The following is a 14241-nucleotide window of genomic DNA, read 5'->3' on the forward strand; positions in this document are numbered from 1 at the left end:
ACCATTGCAACACACATGTCCTGTCAAGCCTTTTTTTTTTAATACCGAGTGCAGCTGCAGGCTTGCCAGGGATTGCCACTGCTGGTCTCTTCCCTGGATGAGCGCAATGCCTGCTGTGAGGCAACAGTGTGGTGTTGCAATGCCTCGGCGCAGGCTGGAGGGAGTTCTTGCTGGAGCTGTTTGCGAGTCAGCACTGAAGCCTGCTATCATTTACGTGGCTTCCCTGTGTCTTCATTCCTTGTTTCATTTTAAATCAGTCTGTTCCTTTTGAATGCTTGGCTACTTTGCAAGCTACTTGGCTGCCTCTAAGTGCACCAGTGCTAAATCCACCATTGATTAAAATCCACAATTCATTAACTCGTCCTAAACTTAGCTGGTCTTGACTTTCCTTTTCTAAGGGGGGAACGGTGATGCTCTTGTTCGTTGTCCAGCCAGGTACAGGAATTTTCCTCTGCTTTGCCTGCTCCGTACTGCGAGCAGTGGTGCAGCTGGGACAGGGCTGTAGGATGAGGTCGGGCTGGTTCTGACCTCCTGGGAATACCTGCCTGGCTCCAGTCCCTCCCTCCCCTTGCATGCTGGTGATGATTTTATAATCAAGGCATAAGGAGAGGGGTGTGGTAATTGCCCTGCGTAGGTGTCTGTTCTCACTACTTCTCCCAACCGATCCAAGATTCCTCAGTCTGGGAGAAGCACGGGGAGGAACCGGCCACTGAGGACTAACCTGGGGACAGCATGGAGAGCAGATGGAGTGGCTGGGTGCTGGTCCTGGCCGTCTGCGTGGGGTCCTATCAAGGTAAGGACTCAGCCTGGAAAATGCCTCTCTACACCCAAACCATTCCAAATTCTCTTGGACGCGTCTGAGTGCTTTTAAAAGGCCAAGAGGGTTTAAACTCCAAATACTTCCTCGTCCCTCATTGGGGTTATTGCCAGAGAGCTGAGGCACTCTCCAACATGTTGTGCTTTAACTTGTCCCTGTTGTCCAGTGTTTGCCCTTGAGGGTGATTTTAATGGCAAAAAGGGGGTTGCCCCCTTCCTGCTGTGGATAACGTGAGTAAGTTGGAGCTGGCTTTTTGCAGGGGCGTGAGGGATGTGGAGGAAATTGGGTGAGAAGGGGAGGAGGAGGTGGGGAGTCAGCAGGGCTGCCTTGTCGGCTGTCCTGGCTTCAGACCTGGCTGCGTACGTGCGTTGTGGGAGCAATCTTCGTGGTGCTTGCGCCATGGAGGAACCAAAATGCCACCCGAAGCCGTCCCTTGGGGCTAGGGGGAGCAGGGGGCAGGAAGCCTTTCCTGCTGGGTTCCTTGCTGTGGTGCTGAGCTCCAGTGAGGCTGAGCTGGTCCCGCGCTGCTGGAGGCCTCTCAGCAGCAGGGCTTTGGGTGTAAGCAAGCAAATCCAGGCGCAGCCCTCCCAGGAGCCAGAGCTTTCTGTCCCACGATCCTTGACCAAGGGGAACCACCGCCTGTTCCCAGGGGAAACTGACGGAGCGCTGCAAAAAGAAATGGCAGAGGCAGCCTTGTAGAGGGAAGAGCCTCTCTCCTGGTGCTGGTGGATGAGCTGACAGCAGGAGCACCCCTACCAGCACCAGGAAGATCAGGAAAATTCGTCTGCTCTGGTCGAGCCTGCGCTGGGAGGATGCAGGCGGCGAGGCCCCACGGAGCCTCCTCTGCCGGCTCTCCCTCAGCGATCCTCGCCAAATCCTCCTGTCCCCTTGCTCCAGGCTTCCCCCCCCGGCAGCCTTAACCCCAGCTCCTCCCTGCAGAAGGGGTCTTTGGGTGGGTTTAGGGGGGAAAAGGGGTGTTTTGGGGCGTGCGGCGGAGCGTGAGGGCCGGGAACTGGGGCGGTGGGGCCCACGCGCCGCCCCCGGCTTTGCACCACAACCGGTTCCCCAGGCTCGGCCGGCTCGGCCGGGGCTCCTGCCTCGGCTCCTCGCCCCGTGCGGCACCCTCAGGTGCCGGGGCAGCCCCCACAGCGGCGCTGAACCCCCAGCAAAGCCCCCATGGCCATGCTTTCCGCTGGGGAAGGACAGCCACCCTTTATTAGTGTCGTTTTAGTATCATTTTTCACGGTTTCAGCTTGAGCGGAGCTAGGCCTCGGTGTGCTTCATCCACATCTCCCTGTCCTGCTGTGTCCCCCAGAGGGACCTCAGGGGCCTGTCCCCCCACGGGGGCTGTGTGGCAGGAGCTGCCCACGTCCGTGGGTCAGGCAGGGTTGTGGCCGTGGCCGTGGGTCGGGCAGGGCCAGCCTCATCCTTGCCCTTGGTGCTTTGGGGCACCCTCTGGGAGGCGCGTGCAACCCCTTCCGCAATTACCGGCGAGCTCGTGGGATGGGAGGGCGAGCTGAAGCCAATTAAAGCGGTGATGCTCTCGGGCACCCGTCCTGCTGGGAGGATGTGGCGGGGGGGAATCGAGTCAGGCAGCCCCGAGCTGCTCCCCGTGGCCGGGATGCGGCGGGCAGGCAGCGGGGAGTCGCCGGGGAGCGGGGCACCACGGCTTCCTGACACCAAACCTTGCGTTTTTGTGGGTTTCCTCAGTCAAAGCCGGCTTGGGAAGAAGAATTGGCTTAGAAATAAGAAAATGGAAAGGGGTGGAGGTGCTGAGAAAAAGCTTCAGTTCTCATTTTTCACCTGTACCTATACCTACACCGGTACCTATACCTACACCTGTACCTATATCTACACCTACACCTACACCTATACCAATCTCTCTCTCTATATTATATATATAATATATATAATACATATATTTATATATATATATATAACATTAATTTAGATATTATATGTTTTATATATATAAGCTCAGAAACATGCTGCAAGCCGTCCTTCCTCTTCCCTTTCAGTTTTTCTGTTGTTGCTGCCCCCTGACTCTCCCCTGACTTGCCATTCCTGCTCCCCCTGATGCTAACACCACAGCTAGAAAAAAAAAAACCACCCAGCCAAGCACGGCACCGTATACACCTATCTCAGCTGATGCAGCACCTCGCACACGTCCAGGTGTGTGGGAAGCAGCGGGACTCGCCCTGCCCCGGGGCCGGTGGGGCAACAGGGGCTGAACGCGCCCAGCGCCGCCGAGCTGCGCCAGCGCTTTTGCTGCAGCTTCCTCGGCCGGGCGCTGGTGGCTGCAACCCCTGGCAGGGATGGAGCTTGCCCCGTTGTGCCCGAGAAAATTAATCCTGACACGCAGAGGTGGCAATTAAAACGCCGGCGCTGCTGGTAGGCGCTTATCAAGCGGTGTTGCACCATGTGGAGCGAGTGACACCCGTATTATTTGTTTTGCAAGATTTATTAGTGTGTGGTTTTTTTTCTTCTTCTTTTTTTTTTTTTTTAAGCAGCCGCCTTCCCAGTGTGTTCAGCTGCCCAGGCTGGGGGTGCCCCAGTTTTACCGGGCTTTTAAATGGGATGAAGCTGCACACGTGTGCGCCTGTCCCTGTCAGGTTTAACAAGAGAGCAAGGGACGGGGCTGGGGCTGGGGGAGCTTTGCGAGCCAGCAGCAGGTGGTGGGGATAAAAAAAAAAACACAAAACAGTAGTTAAATAAATAAATAAAAGAATAAAATGGTGCTGTTGCGAAAGCCGAGGTGAATCAGGGTGGGAGGGGCGAGCAGCATCACTCCCTGCCTGGGGGCAGGATGGGGTGCCGCGGTGGGGTCGGGCTGGAGACCCCCCACAGGTGCTGATGCTCCCCTCTTTATCCCCCCCCCCCCCCAGCCGGGGCCAGCCCCCTCCCCGAGTGCGGCGAGCGGCCGGAGGAGTGGTGCCGTGATGTGGGGACGGCGGCCAAGTGCGGGGTGCTGGAGCTGTGCCGGCTCGCCGTCTGGGACCGAGACCTGGGGGTAACCGCAAGTTGGAGGGGAGGGGTCGCCCTGCCCCAAAATGGGGGGGGTCTGGTGGGCAAATCCTGCCTTTTCTGGCCCCAAAGCTGGGGCCTGGGGGCAGGGCTGGTGCGCGGGGTTTCTTTCCTGCAAAACACCACGAGGGTGGGATGTGGGGAGGATGCAGGGGGTCCGGGTGCCGCGGCAGCATCCTGATGTGTCCCCTGCCTCAGCAGAAAGGGATCCCGTGTCACCTGTGCCAGGTGGTGGTCTCCACGGTGGGGAAGATCCTGCAGGACAACTGCACCGAGGTGGGTCATCACCGGGAGGGGGCACAGACTGGTGTCCCCCCAGCATCTCTGCAGGGCCAGCCCAGCCCTGAGCTCTCCCTTTGTCCCCCTAGGAAAAGCTGAGGGTCTTCTTGGATAAGAAATGCCAGTACCTGCCCTTCCAGGACTGGTCGGTCAAGTGCAAGAAGATGGTGGACACCGGCATCCTCATCCTGGTCCAGCTGGGCAAGCAAGTGCTGGTAACGGCCCGGGGCGGGGGGGGACCCCTTGGGGGGCATGGTATGGGGAGCCAAGGGGGGGTTGTACGGCCCCCAAGGGGCTGGGGCAAAAAGGGGATGGGGACAGAAGTGATGTACGGACACGGGGGATGAAGGGTGCGATGGCCCCAGCCCCAACAGCCCTGCTCCCGCAGTCGGACCCGAAGGTGGTGTGCGGCACCATCAAGCTGTGCCAGCCCTGGGGGAGCCCCAAGGGGGCCCTGAAGTTTCAGGAGCCGCCGCCAGCCCCCGCGCAGGACTTTGCCCAGCTCACCATACCCGTCATCGCCGGCGTCCCGCTCCTGCTGCAGCCCCAGGACACTCCTCGTGCCCAGGTACCTGCCCGGCCCCGCCGGCGTCCTGCCATCGGTGTCCCATCCCCGTTAATTACCTCTCTGATTTTGTGGGGTGCTGCTGTCATCCCGCAGGAGCCCGGGGACCTGTGTGGGGACTGCGCCCGGCTGGTGGCGGCCGTGCAGGTGGAGCTGGGTGTCTTCGCCCGCTCCGTGGCGTCCCGCGCCGAGAAGGAGTGCGAGGGCTTGGCACCCGTCCTGGCACAGCGGGTAATGTCACCGTGCCGGGGGCACAAAGCCACCTGGCTGGGGGGGGGGTTCAGCACGGGGTGAAGTCCCTGGGGGCTCACCGTGCCCCCTTCTCCCCGCACAGTGCAAGCGCTACCTGGCCGAGTACGCAGACACGGCTGCCTGGCTGCTCCGGCACCTGGTGAGCGAGGGAGCTGCTTTCTGAACAGCTTCTCCCGCCCCCCCCCCCCCCTTTACATTGCAACTGCTGTCACTCACTTTTTAATTATTATTTTTTCCTTTCTATTTTCTGCCTCCCTCCCCCCAGCAGGCTGAGGTAAGCGAGATGCCCGTTGCCTGCCCGACAGGGCCGGGGATGGGGGCTGAACATGCCGAATTCGGGGCGTCTCTCCCCAGGACCCGCGGGAGCTCTGCAGCCTGCTGGGGCTCTGCCCCTCCTTGTCGTCGTCCTTGTCACTGCCATCATCGGGATCCATGCATGCACTGCTCTCCGAGAAGGTGGCCCAGCTCCTGAGCACGCTGGTCCCCGACGGGGTACGTGGGGCTTGTCCCGTCCCCGGACACCCTTAAAATCCTAAAGGCTGGGTGGGGGCAGTGTTACCTTGCTTATTTTTTTTCCCCTCCTGCCCCAGGAGGCCACGCCGGTGTGCGAGATGTGCGAGTTCGCCGTCAGGGCGGCCGAGAGTCTCCTGGAGAACAACATGACGGAGGCGAGCTGGGGCTTTCGTGGGGCTGGGGGGTGGCGAGAAGGGAGGCGGTGGGGTCCCTCCGGCATCACCCCCCTGCTCTCACCCCCCGAACAGGAGCAGCTGGTGAACGACATCGAGAAGGTGTGCTACATGCTGCCCCACGGCGTCATCGGGCAGTGCAAGGACTTTGTCGACTCCTACGGCAAGGCGGTGGTCATCATGCTGCTGGAGGCCACCGACCCGCGGGCCGTCTGCACCATGCTGCGCCTCTGCCCGCGCCGGGGGGCTGCCCGCGGGGTGGCCGCCGCGCTCGGGCCGGCCACGGGGTCCTTCTGCAACGTCTGCCAGATCCTCATCACCTACTTCGATAACGAGCTGCTGAAGAACGAGACGCTGGCGGAGCTGGGCGACGTGTTGGAGAAGGGCTGCGAGCTGCTGCCCGCGCCGCTCACCGGCAAGGTCAGCTGGGGGGGGGGGGAGGGTCCCCCAAACCACCTCCTTTTTCCCCTTTTTCCTTTTTTTTTTTTTTTTTATTGTGGGGCTCACCCAAACCCGCTTTGCTCCCGCAGTGCGAGGCGCTGGTGGTGCAGTACGAGCCAGCGGCCGTGCGGCTCCTGGTGCAGATGATGGACCCGGACTTCGTCTGCACCGTGAGTGCGCCCTGCCAAGCGTGGTGGGACGGGCAGAGAGCATGCGACCTGTGTCCCCCCCGGCCACCCCCTGCTTTTATCCCCACTCAGCCTTTTTCCCCTTTTCGATGCAGAAAATCAGAGCTTGCGACTCGCCCCTGGGCTCGGAGCCCTGCGCCTGGGGACCGGGATACTGGTGTACCAGCATGGCCACTGCCATCGAGTGCGATGTAAGCGGTGTCACCGTCCCCTCTGCCACCCGCCGCGCTCCTCCGTGGCTCCACGGGGCTCTGCATGCCCCCTCCATCCTCCCCGTCTCTCCCCACAGGCCGTCGAGCACTGCAGGCGTCATGTATGGGACTAGGAGCCACCTCTCCGGCTGGGCTCGCTGCGGTTTGGGTTCGGCACCCAAATTATCCTGGATCCCCCCCTTGGGATGCGCCCGCAGCCGCAGGGAGTGGGGCGTCTCCGGGGTGCCCCAGCCCCCTCTGCCTTCTCCTTTTCCACCCCCGGGGCTTGGATTTTCAAATCAGGTTAAGGGATTTCGTCTTGGTTTTAGGACTGGGAATTCAGCGGGGAGGTCTCTTAGGCTCATTTCAAAATCCCTGCACCCCACCGTCCCCTCTCTCCTGCTACCCGTGGGGTTAATACTGGGGTTAGCCCCATCTGCATCCCACCCAGAACCGACGCCGAAGCCCAGCCCTTGGCTGGCCTCTTCAAACTGGGGACGCTTTGAATTTTATTTTATTCCCTCCCCCGGTCACCGGTTAAAGAAACAAAGTGGAACAGATTTGCCTGCAGTGCCTGGCTTTGCATGACTTCTGCGGTTGAGGAATTTTGCAGGGGGAAGGAGAAGAGAGAGGCCGAGTTAAGAGCTAGGAGCACACACGTAATACATATGCACACACATAGATATATACACCTCTGGGTGTGTGTATATCTATCTGTGCACATACACGCACGAACGAGGCGCACCTGCCCTGATCCTGCTGCTCTGCCGGGACTGGGATTTGGGGTTTCCTCGCTCCGGGACACAGGAGCCGGTGTCCCCAGCTGCGGGCTGCTCGCCGTGGGATGCCGCGCAGGATCACCTCCCCGCCACGGACACCGCAGCCAGCGGATTGCTGGATAGTGTACATGTATATTTGAAGCACCCCCCCCGAACAAACAAATGAGTGAGTTTGGGGGGGTTTCCTTCCCAGCAAGAAACCCCTGAGGGGGATCCTGGTGCCGAAACCGTGGCAGCGAGGGGCGGCGGGATGCTGGCTCGTCCCCACCCCGCCGCAGGAAGGGGACGCCCGCGGTGCCCGGTGCCGAGCGTGGCCACGAGCACTGCACCACGAATAAACCCTTCCCGTCAGCCCGGCTCTCGTCTCCCTCCTCCTTGTCCCGGGGCGATGCTCCTCAGGGGGGGGATTTAATGCTTCTCCCCAAAACTGGGCTGCTGCGGGGCATGGGATGCGAGAATGGCTGGAGAGAGATGGATTAAAGGAAAAAAAAAAAAAAAGAAAAAAAAAAAAAAGGATTTCTTTTTAAAAGGCGGCTTGGCCGTGAGAGGTCTAATCTCGTGTTTAATCTGTTTAGTCTGTGTTTGCTGCCGGAGGCACGGCCAGGGAGGAAGGACGACAGACAGTTTAACCAAAGCCATAGAGAGTGTATTTCTGATTCCCGCAACAGACCATTCCCAGAACTCTCAACAAGGTTACGATGGGAAGCAAACCCCAAACGAACAAACCCGAAAGCAAGAGAGAAGGGGAAGGGGAAGGAAGGATACACACGAACACTCGACAGCCAGAAGCCCCCCGCTATTGTCAGTCTCTCTCTCTTTTTCCACGTCGTAACACATTTTGGTAAAGCCAGCAAAATGGAGAAATGTCTTCGGTTTTGGTCTTTCCTTGCCGGAAAGGTGACGACACACGGTAACGCCGGATGGGCTCTCGCCCGGCCCCCCGGTCCTGCGGTCGAGGTGCGATGGGTTTTGGTCCCCAGCGTGGTATTCTGGGGGGCGGACAGCTCGTCGGGGCTCCCCGAAGCCTCGAGGCCACGCTGCTCCTTCGCCCCCGTCCAGCCTCGTAACGCTTGGATTCATTGCATTCGCTCAGCGTTAGTATTATTTAAAAAAAATCCTTTCTTTTTTTTTTTTTTTTTAATAAGAAAAATAAAAAAAATTAATGGTTTCATGGGTAAATGAGACGCAAGGAAGAGCAAACTGGTCCTGAGAGCCCTGTCCCGGGGCCAAGCTCTCCAAGGCTGCTGGACTGAAACGCAGGAGAAGGGGGGGGCCGAGTGCCGGTCTCGGGGTGCCCCCAGCCCCGCTGCGCCCCCCCAGCTCCGTGCTCGTCCCCTGCCGCCCCCGGCCGGCCTCGAGGGGCCCCGCTGGTCATAGCTCGGTGATCTCCAGCGGGCTCTCCATGATCACCTCCCGCATCTTGTGCAGGGGGGTGGACTTGGCCGACTCGGTGCGGGCGTTGTGGTCGCCGTAGCCCCCGCAGTCGGCGGTCAGAGTCTCCAGCGAGCGCCCCAGCACCTTCTGGTCGTCCTCGGGCAGGCTGTTGAGGTCGGAGGCCAGCAGCGTGCCCGTGCTGCCGTGCACCACGTGGATGCCGTCGGGACCCTTCAGCTCCACCGGCTGCTTGTGCCGAAAGCGCAGGCTGCCCTGGCTGGGGCTGCGCTCCTCCTCCTCCTCCAGGTCCTTCTGGATGAGCTGCAAAAAGCCCACGGAGATGTCACCATGCGTCCTAATTTCCCTCTGCAGTGCCCAGCGGGAGGCACGATCTCTCCCCCAGCTGGAAAAATGTTGTTTTGCTCATTTTGCGGATTGTTTTTCCATGCCGGGCGGGGGGGTCACCAGCAGCCACTGCCTGCGGGGCCGGGAAGACACACTGCATCCCAAAGGGCACGGCAAGCATCTCCCCATGCCCCCGCACACCCCGTCTACCTCCGAGACCGAGGAGCGGTCCCCCTGACTGGCGGTGGCCTTATGCACCATCCGCTGGGCAAAGAGCCTTTTCAAGCGCATGTAATCATCCAGGACCACCTTCAGGAGAGAGCCCTGGGTGAACGGGGAGAGAGGATGGGTTACACCAGGGACACAGCTCTTTTTTGGGGGGGAATCGGCCCAATCCTGGTGTTTCGCATAATCACTCTCCGGTGTGGCACCTGGAAGCCAGAGCGGGGGGAAAAAAAACGGGGGCAGCCCCTCGGCGAGGGGTGCCCGGCGGTGGGGGCCGCTCACCTTGATGGGTCCCTCGCGCATGATCTGCCCCAGCTTGGCGATGTTGTCGTACTCCTGGATGGCGGCACGCAGGTAGCGGTCGTCCTCGGGCTTGGCGGCCGAGGGCTCCCTGCCGAAGGTGCCCTGCGGGAGGAGAGCGCGGCGTGGGGGCGCGTGCGGGGCAGGGGGTACAAGTGAGCCTGCCGAGGGGCTGGGGCCACGTCTCACGTGGGTCCTGGCCGGGCTGTTCCACAGGTCGGTGATCTCGCTCAGGTTCTCGGGCAGGTCGTCCTCGCGCTCCGCCTGCGCCGCCAGCTCCATGGTGCGGCAGAAGGGGTCCAGCCACACTGGGTTGGCCCTGCCCGGGGACAGGAGCGGCACTCAGTGGCCACAGCATGCCCCAAATGCCCATCTGAGTCCCTCCATCCAGTAGAGGCCGCATCCCTCTTGGGGGCACCCCTGGGTCCCGCCATGTACCGGGCAGAGGGATGGGGAGAACTCACCCGTCAAAGGAGTACTTGTTGGTGTTTGGCATGTCCATGATGTCCATGAAGCCTCTGTTCCCTGCAAAAGGCACGGTGGAGGTTGCCCAGCGGCTGCAGGCCGAGCAGCAAATGGATGTGGGCATGGGGCAGTGCTTCTTTATGGGGCAAAAACCCGAAAGTGACCAAAAGAGCTCTGGTGGTGTGAGAAACACGCCGGGATGGGGCTGGTGGCACGGAGCCTGGCTGCTGCTCACCTGTGGAGCCAGCCACGATGGCTTTCAGCTTCCTCTTGTGCCTGCAAAAAAAAAGGAAATATGGCAAATTCTGGAGGAGAATAAGGGAGAGGGAGAAGGAGAGGGAGGTGCGGGTCTGCAGGGCGCCACTCACACGGTGCGGTAGTACCAGTTCATGAGGATGAAGAGCATGGCGGCCAGGAAGAGCAGCACGGCCAGCACGATGATCGCCATCTGGGAGAGACAGAGGGCTAGCGGCAACCTCCGGCACCGATCCAGCACACAGCTGTGGGCACCCCACCGCGGTTATTCGGGGCCAGCAGCTCCCCGGGCCCCGGGGTGGCCGTCTCCATCTCCAGCTGGGACCTTCACCTGCAGGGCCGAGAGGTCGTCCGGGGCCCGGGCGGTGATGGCAGGCTGCACGTCCAGCACGTTGTAGTTCCTGAAGAGGTTCCTCAGCTGCTCCTTGTTCTCGTCGATCATCTGAATCACCCTGTGGAGAGGAGGGTGGTTGGGCATCTTGGTGTGTGTGGGGCTCCCCGTGTACACGTGGGGCTCTGCGAGCCCAAGCGGCGGGCCGGGTGATGTACCGCTCCACGTCCAAGATGCGGTTGGTCTCCCTGTTCACCACATGGATCAGCAGCTCTGTCTGTGCAAAGTTCACCCGGCCTTTCTTGTCAACGTGGAACTGGGGAGAGACAGCAAGACCAAGGTCTCGCCTCCTGAGATACCTCCAAGAGTGCTCCAAGGGGTGCTCATGTGTCACCACCCACAGTCATGTGGGGAAAACCAGTCTCCAGCCTGGCCATGGCTGCTAGGGACACATTTGCAGCCCCATCACTGACTGGCTGGTTGAAGGTGGGATGATCCTTCACCATCAGCCTCTGCTTTGCCCCAACATTTCACCTTCAAAGGGCAGCTCCCAAGCAGTGTCTGAGGTTACCTCCCCCTCGAAGCAACCTCGAAGGCAGCCGGTTACCTGCACATCGTCTGTGTTGACGATGGCGCCTGTGATGTTGGACAGCAGGCTGATGAACTCCTCCTCAAACTGCCTGACCTTGTCGGGGATCTCGTTGATGATGATTTTGACCCGCTGGTCATCCCTCAGGATGTAAATCCCCACGATGGCCGTGTCGTTGTGGCCAACCAGGTCCGAGGCCATGATGTCCACCACAAAGTAGCCAGGGTTGTAGGCCGTGAAGAGGTCAAAGGTTCTCAGGATCCCATCAAGGGTTCCTGGTGGAAGGATGGCCACAAGCCCAGGATTAGTGCAGTCACTTTGAGCCACCCACATGAGGTCCCCATGAAGGGGCCTGCAAACCAGATGACCTACAGCAGCTCTCGCAAAGCCAGAGCCTGTCTTGTGGGTAAATGAAATAGGATGGAGGAACAGCAGTTGGCCATGCTGCTGTTGACCATGGCCATGGGAGGGACATCTCCAGCCACAGGAACCTCCCTGGGCCATGCTTTTGTGCCACACAGGCTACGCACCGATGCTGAAGATGTTGGCCACCTCCTCCGAGTCGTTGGAGTGCTGCTTGATGTAGCGGATCCCCAGGATGTTGTAGAGGACCAGGCTGTTGTTGCCCACGTCGGCATCCACCGCCATGACCCTGATCAGCTCCGATCCCACCTTGGCGTCTGTGGCAACCCCTTTGGGAGAGAGATGGGACGGAGACCTGGGGCTGGGCTGCTCCCCCAGCCAGCTGGACTGGTCCCGGAGCATCCCTGGCTCCAAGTGCCCCCCAGCAGCCCCAGGCACCCCTTACCTGCCGTGTACTCCGACTTGGTGAACTGGGGGGACTGGTCATTGATGTCATCCAGGAAGATCCGCACCTCCTGAAGGGTCAGGTCTGTGCTGAGGTCCCAGGGCTGTGCCCTGCCTGCACGCTGTCCCCGGGGCGGGGACCAGTTCCTCTGGCTGGAGGCTTTGACGATGAGGGAGTAGAAGGGCTCCTTCTCGCGGTCCAGGTCCCGCAGGACCTGCAGCTTCCCCTCCCGGCTCAGCTGGAAGTTGCTCTCCCGGTTCCCAGCTGCATGTGGACAGGAGATACGAGTTACCAGCCCTTAGGTTCAGCATCTCATTTACCCCTTTAGAAGCACAGCAAGCAGCCATCAGGTGCAACGCAAACCCTCGGCGAGGGGTGCGCAGGTTTGGGACGGCAATCGCCCCCTTCCTTGCCCAGCTGTGCCGTGTGTCCCCACCTCACCTGCTATGAAGTAGTAGACGATGGCGTTGGAGCCCTCATCCGCGTCCACCGCCCCGGTCACATTGCCCACCACCGTGCCGGGCCGCGAGTGCTCGGGGACAGAGAGCGCCTGGTACTGGGGACTGTCCCTCTGCCAGAGCATGGGAGAAGGGAGGGGAGGGTTACTGCGGCACGTGAGCTGTGGGTGGACTTTTTTTAGGCTTTGAAAGGCTAGAAGTGGATGAACGCCATCATGCACCCCGCGATGATGCCCAGCGGCGTGTGCTCCACCACACGTGTCCCCAGCCCGGCACCCCCTGTGCCCTCCCTGGTGCCTTACGGGTGGCCTGAGGAAGACGGGCTCGTTGTCATCGATGTCATCGAGCGCTACCTGGAGGGGCTGCATGGTCTCGTAGGCCGGCTGGCCCTGGTCGCAGGCCACGATGATCAGCTGGGGAGAGAGGCAAAAGCGCCGTCCTGGGCAAAGCCACGGGGACGAGGAGGGTGCGGAGATATTGCTGAGCAGGGACAGAGGGGACGGTTGGGCAGCGGAGGGTTTTTGTGGACTTTAACCAGAAGGTGGTCCACCGTGTCCTCCAGGATGCAACTCTTCTGGTGGCCCACCTCCCAATCGCACCACATCCCCGTTGCATCCTCTGGTGGCGCTTGCTAACCACCTGGCTCCGTGCTAAGGTGGTAGTGTGACATCTCCACCACGGGGCCATCCCCGCCGCATGGTCTGCATCCCACCAGCCCAGCCCACGGACCATCCCGCGGCCGTGCTGCTGCCTCGCTCACGTTGTACACCGCCTGCTTCTCCCGGTCCAGCCGCATGGCCGTCTGGATCAGCCCGCTGACGGCGTCGATGCTGAAATACTCCCAGTCCTTGTTCCCGGCCCCGGTTTTCAGCAGGTTGTACAGCACCGCCCCGTTGAGGCCCTCGTCCTTGTCCGTGGCGTAGACCTCGTAGACGTTGGACCGCAGAGGGATCTCCTGTCGGCACGTGGCAGCCCCTCAGCCCCAGCCCTGCATGCCAGCCCCCTGCACCACCAGCCCCTCTAAACCCTTTGTTTTGGCTCGTGCTGCCCAAATTTGGCCCCAAAGGGGAAAAGTGGAGTTGTGATTTCCTTTGGCACGGTCGCAGCTCCAGGGACTTGTGGGAACCAAGCCCGGCTTCTCAGAAAGGAGAAACGTCTTAAATGTCAGCATTTTGGCCCGTGTTTATCAACTCGCTCGGCATGCAGCGGCCGGCCGTTTCCCTATTTTGTGTGCTGCTGGGGTTTCTGTTCCCCAGGATGTCCCTCTGGCTCTGCTCAGAGGCTGGTCTAGCATCTGGAGACATTTGCTATCAGAGATGCCCTCCCTGCTCCAGGAAACCCTTCCAGTCTCCACCACGAGCAAGTATGACCCAAACCTTCTTGCCATGTGCTAAACCAGGGTCCTGTTTCACCCCCATTAGAGATGGAGAGTGGGCTTGGCCACCACCAGGCATGCTCCTGGGCACGGCCTTGGTGTGCCACGGCTCCCTGCCCACCACGAGACCCAGGTGTATGTACCTCCTTGATGTGCAGGATGGTGCCGTTGGGTGGGCGGACGAAGACGGGGCGGTTGTCGTTAATGTCGATGACCTCGACGTGGAGCATGGTGGTCCCCCAGAGGGGGGGATGCCCCTTGTCTGTGGCCACCACCGTCAGGTTGAACCTCTCGTAGGACTGCAAGCGCCGCCGGGACGTGACGAGCCCAGAGTCTTTATTGATCTTGAAGGCCTCTGGGGACAGACCAAACACATCTTTTGCTCAGGACGCTTGACACCAGATAAATGGTGAGCGGTATGCATTAGCCTCCCACGTGAAGCACACCCCTTGCTGGTGGGAAATCCCTGCGAGGGGGTGATGGAGCAGAGCTGG

At 60.5% G+C, this 14241-nt stretch overlaps 2 protein-coding genes across 3 annotated transcripts in view; one reads left to right on the forward strand and one right to left on the reverse strand.

The window, feature by feature from the left end:
* The first annotated feature begins 425 nt into the window (after window positions 1–425).
* LOC118157563 (prosaposin-like) lies at window positions 426–6909 on the forward strand. 2 transcript variants are annotated; one of them, XM_035311959.1, is made up of 14 exons: window positions 426–793; window positions 3703–3827; window positions 4043–4117; window positions 4210–4335; window positions 4509–4688; window positions 4782–4916; window positions 5020–5076; window positions 5206–5211; window positions 5292–5429; window positions 5528–5605; window positions 5699–6043; window positions 6154–6234; window positions 6348–6443; window positions 6542–6909. In XM_035311959.1, exons 1-14 carry the CDS (start codon window positions 733–735, stop codon window positions 6575–6577), a joined length of 1539 nt encoding a protein of 512 aa, XP_035167850.1. In that variant the 5' UTR covers window positions 426–732; the 3' UTR covers window positions 6578–6909. The 2 variants fall into 2 exon arrangements, with proteins under 2 accessions (XP_035167850.1, XP_035167849.1); XM_035311958.1 differs by having other exon boundaries at window positions 428–793; window positions 5203–5211.
* A 937-nt stretch (window positions 6910–7846) lies between these two features.
* Window positions 7847–14241, reverse strand: part of LOC118157566 (cadherin-23-like) — a gene marked incomplete at its 5' end in the record, with an annotated part of 50929 nt that continues 44534 nt past the window's right edge. Inside the window, 15 exons of the mRNA XM_035311963.1 lie at window positions 7847–8917; window positions 9449–9571; window positions 9656–9785; window positions 9931–9991; window positions 10167–10207; window positions 10300–10379; window positions 10518–10638; window positions 10736–10833; window positions 11125–11381; window positions 11637–11798; window positions 11915–12178; window positions 12356–12485; window positions 12675–12785; window positions 13133–13327; window positions 13891–14102. Of these exons, the coding sequence (XP_035167854.1) occupies window positions 8594–8917; window positions 9449–9571; window positions 9656–9785; window positions 9931–9991; window positions 10167–10207; window positions 10300–10379; window positions 10518–10638; window positions 10736–10833; window positions 11125–11381; window positions 11637–11798; window positions 11915–12178; window positions 12356–12485; window positions 12675–12785; window positions 13133–13327; window positions 13891–14102 (2309 nt within the window). The remainder of the gene's footprint in view (window positions 8918–9448; window positions 9572–9655; window positions 9786–9930; window positions 9992–10166; window positions 10208–10299; window positions 10380–10517; window positions 10639–10735; window positions 10834–11124; window positions 11382–11636; window positions 11799–11914; window positions 12179–12355; window positions 12486–12674; window positions 12786–13132; window positions 13328–13890; window positions 14103–14241) is intronic.

Source organism: Oxyura jamaicensis (assembly GCF_011077185.1).
Source record: "Oxyura jamaicensis isolate SHBP4307 breed ruddy duck chromosome 6 unlocalized genomic scaffold, BPBGC_Ojam_1.0 oxy6_random_OJ106678, whole genome shotgun sequence".
Classification (NCBI taxonomy): Eukaryota; Metazoa; Chordata; class Aves; order Anseriformes; family Anatidae; genus Oxyura; species Oxyura jamaicensis.